This window comes from Arvicola amphibius, chromosome 4 (assembly GCF_903992535.2).
Source record: "Arvicola amphibius chromosome 4, mArvAmp1.2, whole genome shotgun sequence".
Taxonomy (NCBI): domain Eukaryota; kingdom Metazoa; phylum Chordata; class Mammalia; order Rodentia; family Cricetidae; genus Arvicola; species Arvicola amphibius.
In genome coordinates, this window is record NC_052050.1 from 87,147,716 (window position 1) to 87,172,376 (window position 24,661).

The 24,661-nt window shown below is 43.5% G+C and overlaps 1 protein-coding gene across 4 annotated transcripts in view; it reads right to left on the bottom strand.

Annotated features, from left to right (window-relative positions):
- Positions 1 to 22,990, bottom strand: part of Fbxw11 (F-box and WD repeat domain containing 11) — a 106,871-nt gene extending 83,881 nt beyond the window's left edge. For 2 of the 4 annotated variants that reach the window (XM_038326144.1, XM_038326142.1), the window contains exons 1-2: positions 22,783 to 22,918; positions 12,449 to 12,603 (exon numbers count right to left, since the gene is read on the bottom strand). Coding sequence is in view for 2 of the 4 variants with exons in the window: in XM_038326140.1 (XP_038182068.1) it covers positions 22,783 to 22,827 (45 nt within the window). In the remaining 2 variants the exon portion in view is untranslated. Of the gene's footprint in view, positions 1 to 12,448; positions 12,604 to 22,782 lie in introns of all 4 variants that reach the window. The other 2 variants (XM_038326140.1, XM_038326141.1) reach the window with 2 other exon arrangements.
- Positions 22,991 to 24,661: the final 1,671 nt, after the last annotated feature.

Here is a 24,661-nt window from a genome sequence, read left to right on the forward strand (position 1 = left end):
CCCCGGATACCGCCTCTCTCTCCCTGTCCCTTCCCAGCTTGCACCCAGAATCCTCCCCCCCCTCCCCCTTCCTCATCCTCCCGTCTTTGGGGCCACAAAATCCCACAGCTCAGCCTGTTTGGGCTCTGGGGACCTGGAATTGAGTGCTCCCAGGCCGGTGGGAGGTCCCCTCCTTCATTTGACTACCCGGAGCAAGGTAGGCCTTTGTCTGAGAGCTGCTTGGCCTGCAAGGGGACCTCACAGTCTGCAGAAGGATCCATCATTCTTTGGGGAAGAGATGGGCAGGCGCCAATGCAGGAGCTCCTCCAACAACATGAAAGGCAACATGACATCACCACAAGCCAGACATCCCGAAACAACAAGAATTGAACACCCTACCCCAGAAGATATAGAAGAAACCGACATTAAACAGTACTTTATAAAATAATAGAGGACCTTAAACAGGAGGTAAAAAACTGCCATAAAGAAATGGAGATGACAAACAAAAAGGTAGACGAAATAAATAAATCTCTCAAAGATACCCAAGAAAAACAAGAAAAACAAGAAAAAGCAATCAAACAGGTAAGGGAAACAGTACAAGACCTGATAAATGAAATGGAGGTATTGAAGAAAACACAATCTGAGGGACGACTGGAAATGGAAACTCTGAGTAAACGAACAGAAACTTCAGAGACAAGTATTTCCAACCGAATACAAGAGATGGAAGAAAGAATCTCGGACTCTGAAGATACTATAGAAGAAATAAACTCACAGATTAAAGAACTAAACAAATCTAACAAATTCTTAACACAAAACATTCAGGAAATCTGGGACACCATGAAAAGACCAAACCTAAGAATAATTGGGGTAGAAGAAGGAGAAGAATTACAACTCAAAGGCCCAGAAAACATATTCAACAAAATTATAGAAGAAAACTTCCCCAACCTAAAGAAGGATGTTCCTATGAAGGTACAAGAAGCCTACAGAACACCAAATAGACTGGATCAAAAGAAAGCATCCCCACGCCATATAATAATCAAAACACAAAACATACAGAATAAAGAACAGATATTAAGAGCTGCAAAGGAAAAAGGTCAAGTAACATATAAAGGGAAACCTATCAGAATTACACCTGATTTCTCAATGGAAACCATGAAAGCCAGAAGAGCTTGGATAGATGTGCTACAGACACTTAGGGAACATGGATGCAAGCCTAGACTATTATACCCAGCAAAGCTTGCATTCACCATTGATGGAGAAAACAAGATATTCCAGGACAAAACAGATTTAAACAATACGCAGCCACAAATCCAGCCTTGCAGAAAGTAATAGAAGGAAAATCACAAACCAAGGAGTCCAACAACGCCGACAATAACTCAGGCATCTAGCGACCCTTCACCAGCACAACTAGAAGAAGGGAAACACACAAACTCTACTACTAAAAATGACTGAAGTTAACAACCACTGGTCATTAATATCACTTAATATCAATGGACTCAATTCACCTATAAAAAGGCACAGGCTAAGAGACTGGATACGAAAACAGAATCCAACATTTTGCTGTTTACAAGAAACACACCTCAACCACAAAGACAGGCACCTACTCAGAGTAAAGGGTTGGGAAAAGGTTTATCAAGCAAATGGCCCTAAGAAACAAGCGGGTGTGGCCATACTAATTTCCAACAAAGTTGACTTCAAACTAAAATCAATCAGAAGAGATGGAAAGGGACACTTTATACTCATAACAGGAAAAATCCTTCAGAATGAAGTCTCAATCCTGAATATCTATGCCCCTAATATAAAAGCTCCCACTTATGTAAAAGAAACACTTCTAGAACTCAAGGCAGCCATCAAACCACACACACTAATAGTTGGAGACTTCAACACTCCTCTCTCACCAATGGACAGGTCAATCAGACAGAAACCTAACAGAGAATTGAAAGACTTAATGGAGGTAATGAACCAAATGGACTTAACAGACATCTATAGAACATTCCACCCAAATAGGAAAGAATATACCTTCTTCTCTGCGGCTCATGGAACCTTTTCGAAAATTGACCATATACTTGGTAACAAAGCAAACTTCCACAGTTACAAAAAAATATTAGTAACCACCTGTGTCTTATCGGATCACCATGGATTAAAATTAGAATTCAACAACAATGCTACCTCCAGAAGGCCCACAAACTCATGGAAACTGAACAGTCAACTACTGACCCACACCTGGGTCAAGGAAGAAATAAAGAAAGAAATTAAAGTCTTTCTTGAATTTAATGAAAACAAAGACACAACATACTCAAACCTATGGGACACAATGAAAGCAGTGCTAAGAGGAAAGTTCATAGCACTAAGTGCCCACTTAAAGAAAACGGAGAAAGCACTCATTGGTGACTTAACAGCACACCTGAAAGCTCTGGAAAAAAAAGAAGCAGACTCACCTAGGAGAAGTAGAAGACTGGAAATAATCAAACTGAGGGCAGAAATCAACAAAATAGAAACACAGAAAACAATCCAAAGAATCAATGAAACAAGAAGCTGGTTCTTGGAGAAAATCAACAAGATTGACAAACCCTTAGCCAAACTAATCAAACGGCAGAGGGAGAACACGCAAATTAACAAGATCAGAAATGAAAAGGGGGACATAACCACAGACACAGAGGAAATTCAGAAAATCATTAGATCTTACTACAAAAGCCTGTATGCCACAAAATTGGAAAATGTAAAAGAAATGGACAGTTTTTTAGATAAATACCATATACCAAAGTTAAACCAGGACCAGGTAAATGCTCTAAATCGTCCTGTTAGTCGCGAAGAATTAGAAACTGTTATCAGAAACCTCCCTACCAAAAAGAGCCCAGGACCAGATGGTTTCAATGCGGAATTCTACCAGAACTTCCAAGAAGACCTAATACCTATACTCCTTAAGGTATTTCATAATATAGAAACACAAGAGTCACTGCCAAATTCCTTCTATGAAGCTACAGTTACCCTGATACCTAAACCACACAAAGACTCAACCAAGAAAGAGAATTACAGGCCAATCTCACTCATGAACATGGACGCAAAAATTCTCAATAAAATACTGGCAAACCGAATCCAAGAACACATTAGAAAAATTATCCATTACGATCAAGTAGGCTTCATCCCAGAGATGCAGGGCTGGTTCAACATACGAAAATCTATTAATGTAATCCATCATATAAACAAACTGAAGGAAAAAAACCATATGGTCATCTCATTAGATGCTGAAAAAGCATTTGACAAAATTCAGCACCCTTTTATGATAAAGGTCTTGGAGAGATTAGGGATACAAGGGTCATTCCTAAATATAATAAAAGCTATTTACAGCAAACCGACAGCTAACATCAAATTAAACGGAGAGAAACTCAAGGCTATCCCACTAAATTCAGGAACACGACAAGGCTGTCCACTCTCTCCTTATCTCTTCAATATAGTGCTTGAAGTTCTAGCAATAGCAATAAGACAACATAAGGGAATCAAGGGGATCCAATTTGGAAAGGAAGAAGTTAAACTTTCATTATTTGCAGATGATATGATAGTATACATAAGCGACCCCAAAAACTCCACCAAAGAACTCCTACAGCTGATAAACTCCTTCAGTAACGTGGCAGGATACAAGATCAACTCCAAAAAATCAGTCGCCCTCCTATACACAAAGGATAAGGAAGCAGAGAGGGAAATCAGAGAAGTATCACCTTTCACAATAGCCACAAATAGCATAAGATATCTGGGAGTATCGCTAACCAAGGAAGTGAAGGATTTATATGACAAGAACTTTAAGTCTTTGAAGAAAGAAATTGAAGAGGATACCAGAAAATGGAAGGATCTCCCCTGCTCGTGGATTGGGAGGATCAACATAGTAAAAATGGCAATTCTACCAAAAGCAATCTATAGATTCAATGCAATCCCAATCAAGGTCCCATTAAAATTCTTCACAGAGATTGAGAAGACAATAATCAACTTTATATGGAAAAACAAGAAACCCAGGATAGCCAAAAAAATCTTATACAATAAAGGTACTTCTGGAGGCATTACCATCCCTGACTTCAAACTCTATTACAGAGCTACAGTATTGAAAACGGCTTGGTATTGGCATAAGAACAGAGAAGTTGACCAATGGAATCGTATAGAAGACCCGGATCTTAAACCACAAACCTATGAACACCTGATTTTTGATAAAGGAGCCAAAAGTACACAATGGAAAAAAGAGGGCATCTTCAACAAATGGTGCTGGCATAACTGGATGTCAACCTGTAGAAGAATGAAAGTAGATCCATATCTATCACCATGCACAAAACTCAAGTCCAAATGGATTAAAGACCTCAATATTAATTTGAACACATTGAGATTGATAGAGGAGAAAGTGGGAAGTACTCTACAACAAATGGGCACAGGGAACCGTTTCCTATGCATAACCCCAGCTGCACAGACTTTAAGGGCAACATTGAATAAATGGGACCTCCTGAAGTTGAGCAGCTTCTGTAAAGCAAAGGACATTGTCACTAAGACACAAAGGCAGCCTACTGACTGGGAAAAGATCTTCACCAACCCTGCAACTGACAAAGGTCTGATCTCTAAAATATATAAGGAACTCAAGAGACTAGACGGTAAAATGCCAATTAACCCAATTAAAAAATGGGGCGATGAACTGAACAGAGAATTCTCAACAGAAGAAGTTCGAATGGCCAAAAGACACTTAAGGTCATGCTCAACCTCCCTAGCTATCAGGGAAATGCAAATCAAAACAACTTTGAGATATCATCTCACACCTGTCAGATTGGCTAAAATCCAAAACACCAATAATAACCTTTGCTGGAGAGGTTGTGGGGTAAGGGGCACACTCATCCATTGCTGGTGGGAATGCAAACTTGTGCAACCACTTTGGAAAGCAGTGTGGCGGTTTCTCAGGAAATTCGGGATCAACCTACCCCAGGACCCAGCAATTCCACTATTGGGAATCTACCCAAGAGATGCCCAATCATACAACAAAAGCATATGCTCATCTATGTTCATAGCAGCATTATTTGTAATAGCCAGATCCTGGAGACAGCCTAGATGCCCTTCAGTGGAAGAATGGATGAAGAAACTGTGGAATATATACATGCTAGAATACTACTCAGCGGTAAAAAACAATGACATCTTGAATTTTGCAGGCAAATGGATGGAAATAGAAAACACTATTCTGAGTGAGGTAACCCAGACCCATAAAGATGAACATGGGATGTACTCACTCATATTCGGTTTCTAGCCATGATTATAGGACATCGAGCCTATAAGTTTGGGATCCTTGAGAAGATAATAAGAAGGTGAACTCCCAAAAAAGATATAGTAATCCTCCTGGATATTGGAAGTAGACGCGATCGCCAGGCAAAATTGGGAACTTGAGGGTTGGGCAAGACTGGGCCAAGGGAAGATGGGGAGAGAAAAGTGTGAAGGGGAGAGCGGGGGGAGCTCGGAGGAATGGGGTGCTTGGGATATAGGAAGGGTGGATATGAGAGCAGTGAAGCATATATCTGAATTTAAGGAGCTACCTGAGGGTTGTCAAGAGACTTGACCCTAGAGGGGTTCCCAGGTTTCCAGGGAGACGCCCCCAGTTAGTTCCTTGGGCAGCTGAGGAGAGGGAGCCTGAAAAGGCCAGTTCCTATAGCCATACTGATGAATTTCTTGCATATCACCATAGAACCTCCACCTGACGATAGATGAAGAAAATGACAGAGCCCCACCTTGGAGCACCGGACTGAGCTCCCAAGGTCCTGATGAGGAGCAGAAGGAGAGAGAACATGAGAAAGAAAGTCAGGACCGTGAGGGAACCTCCAGCTGGCGACAGATGGGGAAGGTGACTGAGCCCCACATTGGAGCACTGGACTGAGCTCCCAAGGTCCCGATGAGGAGCAGAAGGAGCGAGAACATGAGGGAGAAAGTCAGGAACGAGAGGGGTGCGTTCACTCATGGAGACGGTGGGACAGAACTAATGGGAGATCACCAACTCCAGTTGGAATGGGACTGATGGATCATGCGACCAAACCCGTCTCTCTGAGTGTGGCCAACAGCGGGGGCTGACTGAGAAGCAAAGGAAAATGGCTCTGGGCTCTGATTCTTCTTCATGGACGGGCTCTGTGGGAGCCTTCTCAGCTTGGTCGATCACCTTCCTGGACCTGGGGGGAGTTGGGAGGACCTTGGTCTTAGCATAGAGTGGGGAACCCTGATGGCTCCTTGGCCTTGAGAGGGAGGGAGGGGAGGTATGGGTGGAGGGGAGGGGAGGGAAGGGGGAGAAGGAGGGGAGAGAAAGGGGAGAAGGAGGGGAGGGAGGGGGGAGGAGGAGGGAAGGAGATGGAAATTTTTAAATATAAAAAAAAAATAAACCATGAGAAAAAAAAAAAAAATATTTATTATGCATACAATATTCTGTCTGCGTGTATGCCTGCAGGCCAGAAGAGGGCACCAGGCCTCATTACAGATGGTTTCTTTTTGTTTGTTTGTTTTTGTTTTGTTTTGTTTTAAAGATTTATTTATTTTGTATACAATGTTCTGTCTGCATGTGTGCCTACACTCCAGAGGAGGGCACCAGATCTCATTACAGATGGTTATGAGCCACCTTGTGGTTGCTAGGAATTAAACGCAGGACCTCTGGAAGGAAAGTCAGTGTTCCTAACCTCTGAGCCATCTCTCCAGCTCCCCCGACACTGTTTAACTGACAAGTTGGTAAACTAGCTAACTTGTATTTAGGCTTCACGTTGTGATGTTTAGAACGTCTTTAAAACACCATAGTTGTATTCACCAGAGCTAGAGGAAAGGCACTCAGAACTGAGGCTGGCTCATATATCTGAGGAGGGCAGATATAACCTAACCATCTCAAGTTATTTTTCCTCTGTTTTATTAACCAGATGTAGAATTGAAATTGTGTGAATGGTGTGCCGTGGCTTTTTGAAAACACACTTTAAAAACTGTGCCTCTATTGATTCAGTAGGAGAGAATATGGCAACTGAATGTGATGACGTCATCTGGGAACTGGGAACAGGAACCAGAAGGATGTTAGGAAATCAGGGTGAGAGAGGTGTAACCATACCTCCTGGCCAACATCATAGCCCATCCCTGTGTTGGCACTCCCAGACACATTTTGTGTTTGAGTAATCTCATAATTCTTTTAGTAAAAGTCAGCTACACAAAGGCAAAGGCTCCTAAATTTCTCTGTTTGGTGAGCTCAGGCCAATATTACATATAGATACCTCTACCCTTAGATATTCTCATCTCTAGGCAAATCAAAGTCATTATTACTCTCAGCCAACACAAACTCATTCTTTCTTCTCCTCTAATCTCATACTCTATTATAATATCCTGAGGAACAAAGCAAACTCAAGGGCCTAAAACAAAAGAGAAAAATCTAAAACTAATGATATTACTCAATTCTCCTGTTATTAAAACCAACCCTTAAACTTTGAACATCCTCCACCTATGACTTTCACAAAGCCATAGCACCCCAGACAGTGCCCTGTAAGCACTCTGGCTCCTTATCAATGTTCACTAAGCCTTCAGTCTCTTCATCCTGCATTTGCTTGCCAAGATAACTTCCCAAAATACTGATTCACTTGCATAAGTTACCTTTGCTACTCCAAGAACAGAAAAAAATAACAAAATGGAAGTAATGACACAGTATGCTAACTAAAACAAGCTCACTGAACAAGCTGTAATGCAAGGAGATGGAACTATTGGGTATGTGCTAATCCAAGTATGTTCCTATTTACAGTGTACTGTATGGTCAAGTTACATAAGCTTACTAAGTCAACTATCTCCTTAAGAGTGGAAAATGGATAGAAAATGGGTCACAGCAGTGACAAAGGAACTCATGTGAAACCAGAGGCCAGGGCTGGGTAAATGGCTCAGAGGAAAAACTCTTGTCCTACAAGCTGGAGGAGGGGCATAAGAATCCCAGCACTAGTAGGTGTGGCCCCCCAAGGCGAGGGAGGTAGAAACCGGATCCTTGGAGCAAGCTGGTTAACTAGACTAGCCAATCCATAATAAATTCTGGATTCAATGAAGTACATTGTAAAGAGAACTCAAGCAAATAAAGTGGAGCACAATGAAGAAAAACATCTAAAGTTAATTTTGGGTCTCTGCATGAACACACATACACATGGACACATACACATGAGCATGCATACACACATGAATGCATAACACATACACATGCAAAAAGAAGAAGAAAAAGAAAGAGGAAGAAACAAGAACCTCTCAGACTTCTAAGTCAAAAGTACATTCAAACTAAAAGCAAGTACCCTGAAGCAGGTGTGGTGCCATGCAGCTATAATCCCAGCACCGCGTGAAGGAGGCCGGCAAGTTCTTGTGCAGTCTGGGCTGCATACAAAACCCTATCTTAAACCCCAAAACAAAGAAAAGGGGGAAATAAGAAGAGGAAAAATCCAAAATCCCAAATGTCTTAATTAGAAAAGGGTTTGGAAAGTGAGGTTTGCCGGGCGGTGGTGGCGCACGCCTTCAATCCCAGCACTCAGGAGGCAGAGGCAGACGGATCTCTGTGAGTTCGAGACCAGCCTGGTCTACAAGAGCTAGTTCCAGGACAGGCTCCAAAGCCACAGAGAAACTCTGTCTCGAAAAACAAAACAAAAAAAAAAAAAAAAGTGAGGTTTTGCCATTAAGAAATTTATCCACTCCAAAGAACACTAAAAAAAGTTCTCTCTATCCACCCTGCAGATACCTTACTTAATAGATTGAGTTCATGACATGACCTGCTAGGCAACGTTTTCCTACAACAAGAAAATGCTAGAGTCTTTTTGGCTGGAGTCTGCAGGCCCTTCTAAATTAAACTAGCACATAAATTAGCATCTGGCAAATCTTTCTGTAAGAGATTTCTGGGTGGTGGTGGCGCATGCCTTTAATCCCAGCACTTGGGAAGTAGAGGCAGGCAGATCTCTGTGAGTTCAAGACCAGCCTGGTCTATAAGAACTAGTTCCAGGACAGGCTCCAAAACTACAGAAAAACCCTGTCTCGAAAAACCAAAAAAAAAAAAAAAAAAAAAAAAAGCTACTGATGCTAACCCATCCCTAGGATAAAGAAGCACTGTGAGAACACTGAATGGATCAGATTTCTGAGGGTGCTAAAGACATCACCCTGAATGATGATGCAATTCTAAAATTACATGTGCCTATTTAAATATAAATTGAGTTACATTTTTAAAACTGTCACATATTGCCAATTCACGGACACACACCTGTATTCTCAGCACTCCAGGACTACATGGGAGGATCACAAGCTCAATGTAACCAGCATCACGAGGTGAGACCCAGGCTCAAAAACAAAAAGCAGAAAGCAAACACTTTGACGACTACTGACTGCTATAGAGAAGAGAACAGGTTTCAAACATCTTGGCCGTGGCAAAGTTTACCACAAAGCATTTCTGAAAAACGATCTCAAACTCACTATTGCTAACTATTGGGGTTTGTTTGAGAAAGAGAGAGCCTTGATGGATAATGAGACGTGAGGCTAGACTTCTTTTCTTGTTGTTGGTTTCTTCAGATAGGGTTTCTCTGTGTAACACTCCTGGCTGCCTTGGAACTCACCCTGTAGACCAGGTTGGCCTCAAACTCACAAAGATCTGCCTGGCCCGCCTCTGTTGCCCAAGTGCTGGGATTAAAGGTATATGCCACCACCGCCCGGCAAGGCGAGATGTTTTTAAGAGAAGGGTAGAGATAGGCAGAGGTGACTCACGCCTTTAATCCCAGCACTCAGGGTAGAGATAGGCAGAGGTGACTCACGCCTTTAATCCCAGCACTCAGGGTAGAGATAGGCAGAGGTGACTCACGCCTTTAATCCCAGCACTCAGGAGGCAGAGACAGATGGGGCTCTGTGAGTTCAAGGCCAGCTTGGTCTACAGAGCTAGTTCCAGGACAGGCTCCAAAACTACAAAAAAACTCTGTCTCAAAAAACCAAAAAAGAAAAAAGAGAGATGGGTAGAAACAGACATTCAGCAACTACTTTCTTTTATTTTTTTATTGAGACAGTGTCACACTCTACAGCCCAGACTGGCCTGAGACTCACAGCCAGCTTCCCAATACTGGGATTGCAGGTTCATGAGCTGCCTGCCACACCCAGCTTCAATGATTTCTAAAAGTAAGAAAATTGTAGACAGCGTTAAGAGATTTCTGCCTGTGTACTTGTGACCAGAAGTTGCTCTAAACAAGAGCCCAGAGGATAGAGGCACAGTCTCTGAAGCCATACTGCCTAGATTCCTCTCTTCTCTCTGCTCTTAAGCACAGAATTTAACCACTTGATGCATTGGTTTCTTCAGTAATGAAGCACTAGGGGCTCTTACCTCACCAGATTATTTTAAGGACACAATGAGTTCATATCTTAAAAGTAACTAGACTAATCTTCAAAGAGAATAAATGCCCAGGAACTATTACCTGCTCTTCTTTCTACCACCCACAGCTCTTAGTGTGCTACGGGATGTTTACCAAGAGTATTAGCAAATGCAAAAAAAACCCAACTCATACAGGTCAGAATGTTGGTCTGTAACAGATATTTCCTAAACAGTATAGGATGGAGGCAATCTAGAGGAAATGTGAGGTAATGAAAAAGTCGTGTTTTCAAGAGTTACCTGACAATGTCTATCCTGGCTGACAGATGACAGATCAAAAGAAGTGTACGTACCATTTGAGCTATGTGAGAAAAGCAATAAATACTCAGAAGGAAGGGAAGACAGAGGGTTGAATGCACTGGAGTTCCTTGTATACAGCACATGAATTTTTATGTACCGTTGCCTCTCTTATGCTCCTTAGTAATTTTCAGATTCACCTGAAGAACTGACTAAAGATCTGTTTTATTTTCAGAAAATAAGCAGAGTATCAGAAATGACCAAAATCCTGTGCTGCTAGTTTATGTCAAGTACAAGTCGGAGTCACTAGACGGGAAAGAGCTTCCACCTAGAAAATAACTCCACAAACTGGGGCTGTAGTCAAGCTTGTCTGGCTTTTTCTTAATTAGTGAGGGTCCAGCCCATTGAGAGGGGGGCCACCTTACGCTGGTGGCCCTGGGTTCTATAAGAAAGCAGGCTGAACAAGGCATGAGGAACAAACCATTAAGCAGCACTCCTCCATGGCCTCTGCATCAGCTCCTCCCTCCAGGTTCCTGCCCTGTTTGAGCTCCTGTCCTGACTTCCCTCAGTGATGAACGGTGATGTGGAAGTGTGAATCACAAACCCTTTCCTCCCCAACTTTTGGTCTTGGTGTTTCATCACAGCAATAGTGATCCTGACTAGAACAAGTGCCATGCCAAACAATGAGCTAGCATGTACTCTTCAAGTGAAAATCCACTGTGAAGGCTGAGGAGACGGCTCAGTCAATGAAGTGCTTGTTGCACAATCTTGAGACCCTAAGTTGATCTATATAAATTTTTAAAAAAAGATAAGTAAAAATCACCTCAAAGTCGGAGGTGAAATGCCTATTATCTGAGCACTTATCTCCTGCCCAGCATAGCAGAACCAGTGATGGGGTTCATCATGAGACCCTGTCTCAAAATAAGGCAGAAGAGCTACTGAAAAAGATAGTCACCTTCAACCTGGTCTCCACTGAGACTGAAACAGTCACAATGAACACGTATACACACTTATATACAGACACACAAAAACTTACTTCATTTCAAACAAACAAACAAACAAACAAGAAAATCCCAAAGGCTTAAGTTCACTGGATGTAAAGGGCCAGGCCTGACCCCAGATCTCCTCTGGCCAGTTGTATGGCCTGGGTGACCTGCACTTCCTCAGTACTTCTGAGCTCATTCTACTATCTAAAACCCAAGTGAGCACACATCAATTAAAGAACACGCCAACCACCTACTGACTGCCTAGAAGTTAGCAATGCTCTCAACAGCCGCTATGGAGGGACTCTTCCTGAGAAGATCCTCTGGGAGTCCTCAAGGCAGACGACAGACAGCTGCTTTACATGGTATCTACAAAAAATAATCTAGCCTGGTAGCAACAATAAATCATGAAATAAAATATCTCAAAATGGTCACTTGTTTTATGAGCTATCTCCCCCAAACTCCCAAAATCCCCATTTATTTTCTATTGGGAGTCTAACTAGAAGATATTTAAGACTAGAGCTTGTACTAGTTTCATTTATGTAGTTTTTATTGTTAATTATGCAACAGCCCCTTCACTGACCCACATACACACAACACTAAGCACAAATGTCCAATGTCTTCCATCCTCTAGCAATGGAAAAAGAAAAGGTTTTTATTTGTTGTTGTTTGAAATACAGCCTCACTATAGCCCAGGCTGGCCTCTAACCTGCAGCAGTCCTCCTGCCTTAGCCTCCCAAGTACTGGGATTACAGATGTGAGCCACAATACACAACTCTAAAAATATTTCTTGATTTTTTAAAATTTATTTCAGTGAGGTGAGTCCCACAAAACAACGCAACCCAGGGTGATGGCTTACCTGGAAGTACTCTGCACTTCAGATCCACCACTGACTGAACAGGGCATCCCCTTTCAGCCTAGTCTGAGAAAAGACAGCGGTCAAGCATCTTCCAAGACTCTCCGTTTACTGTATCCAGCTTTCTTCAACAAAATCCCAAACATGCACTTCGGTAACTGTTGAAAGACAGAGAGCAATCCATACACCCACCATGGCACCAGCAGCACACGACAGCCACCAAGAATGGAAAAAAAGGCCTGGGGCAATACTCTTCACCCCGGCTTTGAGAGAAGGATTCTACATGACAAATAGTAAAATACAGCTCATATTAATATGTACTCATGATAAATAGCATACAATCTACAAATGAGAGCAACTAAAAACTCACTTAACCATCCACATAAACTGCTGCTGATCACTCAATACAATGAGCTCACTGTCAGCTCTTCCACCATTACGAAAGAGATCTGCCAGCCAAAATGAAAGTGAGGATTCAAATATCTCCCAATATTTACTGATATACTTATCAAAGAAATCATTTGATTTGCTGCTGAAAAGACATCAAACCTTCATACATCACTATATCCTTGATGCTCAACTAGAATACAGAATATTCTGAAACCTGACAATCAATGTAAGAGTGAACTTAGTTCACTAGAGGCCAGTACCCCACAACAACTAATCACCAGGCAAACCAAAGAGACAATAAAGAACACTAAGCAATAATTTACAAGATGACACCCATAAACATTACAGTCAACCCAGATTCTATTAACATCCATTTTCAACCGTTTGGGCTTTCCCATTAGACTCCAGACACTAATGAACAGAAAGAGAAAGGACACTAGGTAGTTTAGACAGCCAGAGGGAAGGTGAAGCTGCGACTCACTTGGCATGTCACTGCCAGGGTCCCTGCAGTGTTCAAAACGTACAGGCAGCTGATGGGCGTGTTTCATTCTCAAGAATGTTTCAAGTTCCCTTCTATAGGCGGTAAAGCCATGACATTTTCACAAAGCACACAACTGACCTGGGTACAAGGGTCAGAAAACCCATTGCTTTCGGGACAGAAGACATAAATACTTTCACAAGGCCCTAAGGTAATGAGAACTACAAAGCACAGAAGGGTGAGAATTTCATCCTGGATGACACAAAGAGCTAACTCCAGATTATTCCACACTACCAAAGGGCCATGCAATTGTAAAGTCCCAAGCACTAATGTCATAGCAAAACACATCCTAAAGGTACCTTAGTCCCCTCTTAGTGGCAAACAAGTTCCTGATAAAGAATTTCTGACCTTCTAAATGCTGACTTCTAAGATGCGGTTATCAGTCCACAAGCGATGGCAACAGCTGTGCTGACCTCTGGCACTGAAGGAACTGAGCACCTATCTGAGGGTCTGCACCACAGTGACCAGATGCAAACACTACAGGCCACACAACTTAAAGAAAGCACACAAGTGAAGCACCATGCCAAAACAAAACTGTTCAGGTTGATCTTCACCAGGTGATGTCGCTGAGTCAAGAACTGAAGGCTGAGGATGTGGGTCAGTCGTCAAATGGCCTGCCTAGCATTCAAAGTCTTAGGGCAGTGTTTCTCAGTCTTCCTAACACTGTGACCTTTTAGTACAGTTCCTCATCTTATGGTGATCCCCAGTCATAAAATTATTTTCACTGCTATTCTGTAACTGTAATTTTGCTACTGCTATGAATTGTAATGTAAATATCTGTTTTCTGATGGTCTTAGGTGACCCCTGTGAAAGGGTCATTCAATCCCGAAAGAGGTATTGATCCACATGTTGAGAGCTGCTGTCCTAGGGTCTGTCCCTGTCACTTCATTAACTTGGTGTAATTCTAGGACTCCAGAGGTAGAAGCAGGAGGATCAGAAGTTCAAGGGCATCTGTGACTACACAGCAAACTAAAGGCCAGCCTAGGATTCATGAAACTCTGCCTCAATTAATATGAATTAAACTGGAAATCCAACTGTGACAAAGTATTGCTAAACAATATATTCTGCTTTTTCAAAGAGCAACTTACATCCACACTGAAGGACAGGACACAGGAAAACAAGCACTTCTCCAGCCAACTCGTTTCTCACCCTACTGAATCCTCTGGCCTCTCCTTCTACTGGTGAATTAGTTAATTTTTCACCCTTCCATTCACAGAAGTATCTCTCCAATGCCTACCTGGCAACAAGCTTGCGGAAGACTAACAGATGAAGGCTAAGAGAATGAGAACTGAGCTCTCCCTGTCTCCTCTTCTCAGACAAGCAAAGTATACTTTATCATCAGTTTTTTTTTTTTTCGAGACAGGGTTTCCCTGTAGTTTCTAGAGCCTGTCCTGGAACTAGCTCTTGTAGACCAGGCTGGCCTCGAACTCAGAGATCCGCCTGCCTCTGCCTCCCGAGTGCTGGGATTAAAGGCGTGCGCCACCACTGCCTGGCTATCAGTTCTTAAAAGTGGCTAAAGGTTCTCAGCTTAGCTCCTTAAAATGTGCAAAGATGCTGTGTAGAGCCCACACTGGCTCCCCTCCTCTGGAGCAGCGGCTTTGTCCTAGAGACCAGCTCTCCCACATTCACTGTGTTTGCACACTTCTTCACTAACAAGCTAGCGGTTTTCTTTTTTTTTTTTTTCCCCCTCTATTTTTCTCATTAATGTCCCAATTTCTACCTCACTGCACCCTGGCCTGTGAAGGCTTTTGTGCTGCCTGACCATGAGAGGGAAATTCCTGCTGACATCACACAGCTCTGCACAGAAGTTACCGTTTGTGAAAGCAGTAAGGCCGAGGTTAGAGACACCAACTGGACTGTCAGGTCCTCCTAGTTTGTCTCTCATTTGCCTACAAAGACAAACTTCCTGTTAAGCAATTATGATCAAGCAGAAACTTAACAGAGGGTAACAAGCTCATTCTTGACCAACAGGTTTTCCCCCACTGTCGACTAATTCAATTAACAACAATTCAACCCGGAAAGAAAGTCTGCTTATTCAATTAATGATCAAAATCACCTGGAGCTTTGCCAAGACTCAAAAATCTTCATTTCATGCCTTTAATCCCAACACCTGGGAGGGGAAGGCAGACAGACCTCAGTGAGTTCAAGGTCAGCCTGGTCTACCAAGCAAGTTCTAGGACAGCCAGGACTGTTACACGGAGAAAGCCTGTTTTGAAAAACAAAAAGAAACAAAAACAAACAAACAAACAAAAATCTTCATTTCACAGAACCCCACAAACCAACAAAACATTATTCAGAATATTCAGTGCTCACACACACTAACCACCAGTCTCTACTGGGGTACCCAACACAGGACCGGGTAGGGGAAGGATTCTATCGGTAACTACAGCAAAGCTCTGATCAGACCAACTGATAGTTCTCTGACTGAACATCACGGTACCTCCCATATATTCCAAACCATATGGATATTGTAAAATATTACCATTTCCCTCAAAGAATGACTCACCACATCTATGGGCTAAAAGGAAATGGACGTGAGCCTCCAGAAATAAACGCATATACATGTAAATAGCTTTACAAATAAACACATGCACAACTCAGGAGGGAAAAAAGCTAACTTTTCCCACACCATCTGTTCTGATTTCGTTTTATGAAATGTAGGTCCCTGAAGACTTGTCATGGTGGCACACACTTATAATCCTAGCACCTGGGAAGACGAGGCAGGAGGACATGGAGTTTGAGGCCAATCTGAGCAAAACAGTCAATTCAAAGCTAACTTGGGTTATGAAGTGAGAACCTGTAATCAAAACTTTTAAAGCAATTTTAGAAATTTTATAAATAAAAAAATCGGGGATTGCAAAATGATTCTGTTGGTAAACAAGATTGCCACGTAAACCCATCAATTCAAGGTCAGTCCCTGGAACCAACAAAACGTGGGCAGAAATGACTCCACAGAGTGATCCTCTGACCTCCGCATGAACACCCATGGCATTCACAACACATGCACATGCAAACAGTCTCTCTCATACAGTAACAGTCACATACACACTCACATACACTTCATGCATGTACACACACAGCAATAATATTTTTTTAAAAAGACGCATCATCCATGTGTTCTAGTATATACCTGTAATCCTAGCACTCAGAAGACTATGAGTTTGAATCTGGCCTGGATGACTTAGTTAACAGTCTCAAATATTAAAATTAGAAAGGGTTCCTGCACTTACAGACACAGTTAGTAAGGCTGGCCCCTCTGCAAAATCCTTTCATACACATGCCTCCTGAAGCCTTCCTATTAACTCAGAAGGAGAGCAGGTCTCCGTATGTGTAGAGTTAAGCTGCAATAAAGCTTCCCTTAAGGTCACACAGCAAGTGCAGAGCCATAGTAGAAAATCAGGTGTCTCACCCTGCAGTCTATACCCTTTCTGCTGGTTAAATCACAATTTTTAAGGTCAGGAAACACTTGCAGCTCATCAGCTACTCTCACAACAGACATAAAAAGAACATGGCTTCCTCATTTCTTGGCTAATCACCAGTCTAGGATGCATATAAGTCAATCTGTATATATATATATATATATATATATATATATATATATATATGTCCATACGTGATGGTTAAATGGGCCACATACCAACTTCCACTTTCTCTCACTGGTCTTTTTCTTTTATATACATCTTTGTGTTAAAGTTATCAAAAGAAAATGCTAAAAGGTAGCATGGTATTTAAAAAAGAAAACAACCTAACATTAATGCTCCATAAAAGTTAAGATTATTAGAACTGGTGACAAGTGAAGTTTCTGAGACACGGAGACGGCTAAGATACAGAGAGGAGTTCACCACTGTATGGACAGCTATTACAAAACACAGAGTATGAGAAGGAGCTGTGGCCAGAGGAAGAGAGGAAGGTCTCATAAAGCCCTTATCATTTAATAGAAGACACAAACAGGTAACTACACTATAAGCATGGACTATTCTAAGTACCACTAGATAATTCATTCATTGAAGGACTGTTCCACAAAGATTGTGGTGTGCAACCAAACAAGATGGTATCTGCCACTGCCATATAAACTGACATCAAAGAGGTTGCCTCCATTACATCTCCTGGGCTAACAGAGGTTTATCAGCATAAGCAGAAGGGAAGATTGCTGAGATGTGATCTAAGCCAATTTGGCCAGAGGCTGCTCAAGGATGGAGTTCTTTCAGTAAACAGCAGCTGCCTTCAAAAAACATATTCAAGTTTATACCACTGCTGACAACAGAAAGAGTGTGAGCAGAGTAAGCAGGACCAGGATCCCCCAGCTCTGGCTGGAGGATAGCAAAGAAGCAAGCAGGAAGAAGGGCTGAAGGGAGACAGATTCAAAGAGAGAAATGAAGTGACAGGAGAGGAAATAGATTGGAAGAGGGACAGGAAGTAGTCAGCTGGCCTGGAAAAGCGTCTTCCCCAGGATCCCAGCATTCTTACAAAGGGCTGAGAACTCACTGCCCCAAAAGCACTGCCCAATAGCCATATGAGTGCGGGTCTAGGAATTTGTGTCGGTGGCCTACTTAGTGAGTATCCTGGGCTAGCTCTCTTTAAGTATAAAGGGCAGACTACAGCAGTCTGAAGGACATTTAGCCTACTGCAAATCCTCAGACAGGTTATATATTAGAGTCATGGCCTCTTTAGACCATCAAAGATCCTCTAAATATATGTGGTTTATATCATTTGGTGAGTTAGTGGACACCAGAGAGCAATGAAAGGATAGCTGCAGTCACCCAATTGCTTGACAGGTCACTAAACAATCCTATTTGCCTCACTAAGTAAAGACAAAAAAGGAAGAAAAAAAAGAATAAAAAAGAAAACAGAAAAAAAACAATTTACCTTATCAGTTTCTTTTATCTCTTTAGTTTTACAGTCTACCTATACTTCATTAACTTTAAAAATAGCATTTATATTGCACCTTCTTAATAAGGACCACTATATTTTAATCTGCATTACTTCATCCATTTAAGAGATAAAAACAAAGGAAATGACTCACTTAAGGTCTCTTAGCAGAGGGGGAATCTTTCAAAAGCTAGTAACATTATAGAAGTGTAGCTACAAACGTTTTGTTCTGTTCACACCCATGATACAGAATTATCATCCTTAAACTTTGTTGTTATTATTGTTGCTGTTTGGGGTTGTTTTGTTTTCTGGAACAAAATTTATCTGTGTAACAGTCCTAGCTGTCCTGTAACTGGCTCTGGAGACCAGACTGGCCTCGTACTCAAGAGATCTGCCCCCCACCCCCGCTATGCTGGGATTAAAAGTGTGGGCCACCACCACCCAGCTAATCCTTAAACTTCTTTAAAATTACATTTATTTATGTGCATTGGAGTGGAGTGTGCTTTCCAAAGGTTTGTTCTCGCCTTCCTCTATGAGTCCTAGGGAATGAGATTAGGCAGGCAGGCTTGGTGGCTAGTATCCTTACCCACTGGCTTGTGTCCTTAAACTATTAGCAGCATTTTACTATCTTTTCATGGGGGAAACTAGCCACCTCTCTGTCAATCTGCAGCTCTTGTGAGTGCTTCCTAAGGAGTGCCTGTACATCAACTCAATGTGATGCATAATGCAGTTTACATTCTTTCCAGTGAAATCCGCAACCCAGACACAGTCTGGTAAACTCTATTTCCAAAATGGATCATTGCTATTCCAACTTACTCATAATAAAGCTGATTGTTACAAAGAAGTTTAGAAAACAGGTCCAGCACTGGGCCAGTATAAAGTCATGAAAGCCACACAGCAATTAAATTATTCACTATCAGCAACTATAAATTGTCTCTATCAAGAGTTCATGTATTACCTTGCTGAGGATAGTGGCACAGAACCATAACCCCAGCACTTGGAAAACAGAAGCAAAAGGATTGGGAGTTCAAGGCCAGCTTTGGCTACAAAGTTCTGGGCCAGCCTGGGCTACATAAGACCCTAGAAGAAGGCAAGGAGTTGGTAAAAGGGTTGTGTGTCAAGAAAGAGAGGGGGAGGCAGGTAAAAGGGGAAAGAGAAAGAAGAAAAGGAGAAAGTGGAAAGGGGGGGAAGAACGAGAGCACTCTTAACGTATTTTATTAAAGTCAGAGTCCTATGCAGAAGGGCAGAGACATGCAAGCACCTTTGGCAGGCCCAGGCCTCAAGGAGGAATAAAAGTCACAAAATGAGGAATTGAATTTTAAAACCTTAACTATTCTGCTACTACCATCTTTTGCCTCCAACCATCTCTTTGCTAAGGATAGACCTCAACAAGGTGTGTACTATAGTAAACTATAGGTGTAGTCTCCACTATAACTAGTTTTAATTTCTCCTAAATGTATAAAATAAGCACAAAATAATGGGATGGGGGAGGTAGCTTAATGGCAGAGCAGTTGCCTAGCATGAGCCAAGCTTGGCTTTGAGCCCAAGCACTGTAAAAAGAAACAGAAAAGGGTATATAGTGGCTCAGACCTGTAACCCCAGAACTCAAGAGGCTGCCAAGACTGCCATGAGTCTCACCAAGTGCAAGAGAAAAAAAAAGCATCAAAATCGAAGTAAAAGGCTGACAATTAAAAACTCAAGATGACACAAAGTCAGTTTCCTCTTTTTAACGCAGTGCAATCTAGAACAGCACAAAAGTCATCTTGTCAACCATTAGGTACCAAACTCACACAGGCAATATGACCCCAAATATCTGAGCCCAGAAGAGGACTCACAAAAATGTGGAATATTTTATGCTCTAGACTTTCAAATACCATCAATTTAACCAGTTTTCCTTCAATCATGTTATTTTGAAGTCATTATTAAATTATTAAATTTTCAACTGATTTCTGGAAACTCTAATTGAAATGTAGTGAACATAGAAAGCTAGATAGATGCTCCTGGATTTTAAAGGCATTTTGATCTGTCTATTGATGCTAGACTTCTTCAGTAACCAAGTACTCGAGCTATCTACTGCACGAAAATAAACACCTACAGTTCATGGGATACATTGCCTAGTGGTGCTAACAAAGTTATCAGCTTTGAGGGGAAAAATATCCTTAAAAACAATTTTAAAATTGATCATGACTACTACATTTTTTATTATTAAATTTCTAAGAATTAAATCCCAACTTCCTATGTCCTCAGTTGGGTTGACATCTCTTTTGTTTAACAACACATTTTATCACACAAAATCTAAACCACCCATCAGGGTTCTCACTAAGCTTCTGCTCTACTACTGAGATGCAACCCAGCACCCACAACAACACTTTTTAAGTTATGAGCAAAACCAGCAAGTAAATGTGGAGCAGAGCCTTTCTCTAGTCGCAGACTGGAAGGCCGTGCCGTGGGTCACACTGTATTTCTCCTAACTCTTAAAGAAGACATTTGGATTGTCTTAGGGAATGTGTTTCCTGTGAAACACTGACTGGTCACACTGAAAGCAGACACAACTGTTTAAGAGGATGGGACATGCCTGGTAGTGGTGGCACACACTTTTAATCTTAGTTCTCAGGAGACAGAGGCAGGAGGAACTAACTCTTGTGAGTTCAAGGCCAGCCTGATCTACAGAGCAGGACAGGCTCCAAAACTACACAGAGAAACCCTGTCTAAAAAAAAAACCTTTGCCAAAAACAGAGGTCAGCAAGAAGGCTCAGTCAAACGCATTTGATCATACATGCCTGACGACGTTAGGTCAACTTCCAGTACCCATGTAAAGGAAGAAGTCACTCTACAAAGTTGTACTCTGACCACCAAATGCCCACTGCAGTGTGCAGGCACACACACACATTCACAATTATACATAAGTAACAATTTTTAAAAGCTATTTTGTCAAAATAACCCACTGTAAAAGTTGCCCAAACTGTTGTAACCAACCGTTTGATGCTGAAAAGGAAAAATTCCTCAGCACCTAATGATCCCACAAGTGACAGAATCTCTTCAAACACACACACACACACACACACACACACACACACACCCCAGAAACTACCAGAGTTTGTTTTTCACCTAATTTTCAACAAGTCCAGTTCTGCACATTGTGAAGAGGCCAGCAGATATGAGACTACCTCTGTATTTATTTTATGCTACTATACTTCCATTTTAAAACGTATACCTCAACTCCCTGGATAACATCATCCACAGAAACCATGAAGCTATCCAACAGACTTTCAGTATCACCATTTATTATTTATAGCATAAATGGGGGAAGTGGCTCTGATGTCACCAACCCTACTCAGTGGAATCACTGACTCAATAAGCATTTTCACGCTGGAGAGAATCTCACGAGGCAAAACGTTTTGTTAAATTCTGTAGATCTCTCACCTTTCCTCGCTACCATGGGGCAGATACTAGTTGTTACTGTATTAGCAGAGATACAAAGAAACTATCAAGGATTTCACAGGCAGAAGCCCTTTGTATGTCCATTTGCAAAGGCTGATTTCCTCCCAGCTCTCCTGAGCCCAGTATGATTTCCCTCATGTTCAAACTGGCAGGTAAAACCAGCTGTATTTTATTTCTTCCACCAATGAGCAAATTCTTCACTTTTCCCAGCCACTCATTCATAGTCCTGTTTCTAAAAACACTTCTGGCACCAAGTCTGAGGTCAGAAAGGGGTTAGGGGTGTCCGGGGAGACCTGATCAGTCTGGCTACCAATGGTTTCTAACAGTAAAAGGGATCGCTGCTTCTCTGTGGGCCAAGAATTACCCCATTTCTTTTTAAGAGCGGGTGGCGACCCCTTCCCCCTCCCCTCTTATTTCCCGAATGATAAAGTTATGGTTTCCCTTTCCTAGGGGATGGAATCCAGAGTACCTGGGGCCTTGCTATACAAACACAGGGTAGGAAACCCTTTGTCCAAGAAGCCTGACACCACAGGGGCCCAGAAAAGAGGCTCCTTATCCCACACAGCCTCAGAATCGAGGGCACCCCCAACATCCCAGCCCTACGGGACCTATCTTGGCATCCACACAGCCGTAGCTTGGGGAGAAGGTGCTGAGAGCCCCCTAAACCTCAACACCTCCCCCCCCCGCACCTAGGTTACGGAGGCCGAAGCGGCCCCAACTGGTCTCGGACTCCCCCTCCCACCATCACCCTCGGCTTGAGCGCGGCTGGGAAGCGCGATGAGGGCCTTCCCGGAGGAATGGGAAGGGAAAAGAAATCCCCTTCTAAAACAAGAGTGAGATGGCAAGGCGAGAGTGAGCGGAGGCTCCTGGAGGAGCGAGGCAGGGGTGCCCGAGCCCGGTCAGAGCCCAGCAGGGAGGGGGGGTGCGGGGAGCGGAGGCCCGGTCGGACCGGGAGCGCGAGGCGTCAGCAACTAGCCACGGCAGGGGACCGGCAAGGCCCGGGCGGGGAGCGGGGCTAGCCTGGCGCGGACGCCGAGGTGGGCAGGCCCCCGGGCCGCCGGCCGGCCGGAAGAACGGAGGGCCAGCGGGCCGCACTCACCATGAGCTCGATGGTCTTGTCCTCAATCACCGAGTCGGGCTCCATGGCGGCCCCGGCGGCCCCGCCTCGCTCTCCCCGCTCAGCAGCGAACGGCCCGGGCGGAGGAGGCGGTGGCAGCGGCGGCGGTGGAGGCGGCTCTCGCACCCACTCTAGCTGCCAGCCCGCCGGGCCGCCGGCAGCTCCGCCCTCCCCCTCGGCGGACGCAGGACGCGCAGCAGGGACTACAACTCCCGGCAACCCCCGCGGCTCGCGCGGCCTTGTGGGAGCAAGAAGCCGCCCGACCAACTCGGCCGGAGGTTCGCCACTGGAGAGAGTGCGCATCGAGGAGCGCAGGGCTGTAAGTACGGGACGAGCAGACCTGGGGAATCTAGGACTTGCTCGAGGTAGGGCCTCGTGAATGCCGCGACTACTCGTCCCATAAAGCCCCGCGCGCGAAGTCTCCTTCCGGCTGGCCGTTTCTGACTTCCTGGCAGCCTGGGGCTGCCCGGACCCGGACGGAAACTCGGAGGCAACTTCTCACTTGTCTGAGATCTTTGCTGTGCGACCGATTTCCGCACATGCGCCGTGGGTGTCTGCAGTGCCCACTCGTCGCCTAGGTGGCTGTGCCGCCACTCCGTGTGTGTTTCATTTGGTAGGGACAGGTGGTGGAGACAGTTGGGTCCAAGGTGCACTAAGAAATGCGGGGAGGGGGCCCGAGAGCCCGAGGACGCAGCCAAGGGAAGATGGACATCTCAAGAGCAAGAGTTTGGAGACTTGAGTTGGGAAACAGTTGGGATCTGCTACACTGACCGGGAAGAGCTGAACCGTGAGAAGGAAGCTATTCGTTCTGAAAAGGTTTATTTTTAAATATTCAGTTTCTGCTGAGTACTGCCCTAAGGACTGGGAATCAACTTCGAAAGTAACAGCAGAGACTCCCCTGTTCTCACGAAGCTTAATTCTTTTCCCCCCCCGAGACAGGGTTTCTCAGTGTAGATTTGGAGCCTGTCCTGGAACTAGCTCTTGTAGACCAGGCTGGCCTCCAACTCACAGAGATCCACCTGCCTCTGCCTCCCGAGTGCTCAGATTAAAGGAGTGCACCACGGCCGCCCGACTGAAGCCTAATTCTAATGGAAAAACAGCAGACATTAACCAAGAATTAGAGATGCGTTGAAGGAATACAGCTGGAGACTTCCAGTGAACCCCGTGTGACTTCTCCAAGTTTGTCAGTGCCCTCGAATCAAAATCCCCCAGGAACACGATGATAGTTGAACAAGGTGGGTTTATTTATAACTGAAGCAGAAGAGAACGTACATCACTGAACTGTGGACGTCTCAGTAAGAGACCTTAGGTAATGGCGAAGAGGATTGAAGAGGTTCTGAAGCGGGGACTGTCAGGAAGTGGGAGTAGTTCTAAGATTGGACACCTCCATCTTATCTGGGGGAAGTTAGATTGAAGCTAATGAAGCAATTAGTAACAGCCCCTCATGTTGTCCAGATTCAAGTGTTTAGTCTTTGTAGCTGTGTGTATGGCTTGGGCAATGGTCATTTTATCTGTGTACACAAATGATTATGGAGTGAATGCTTTTGTTTTTGTCTTGGTCCGTAAGATAAGGTCACAGAATAGCCTTGTGTGATGTTGGTGGTCTGTGAAGTTGTTTATGTTTTACAGGAGACCTAGCTGTAAGGGCCAGGCTCTGGCTATTATCGAGGGCCTGGATGATTGTACCCAGCCCACTTCTCAATGGCAGAGACTGCTTTTCCGCTTCTTAACTGTTTTTTAATCCTCTGCCCCAGTGCAGTGGATGACTTTCAAACTCTTTCCATTTCCAAAGATCAAGGTATTGCAGTTATAAGGGTGCATCCAAATCACAGTGTAAATTCCCTGCAGTTAGAGTTTGCAA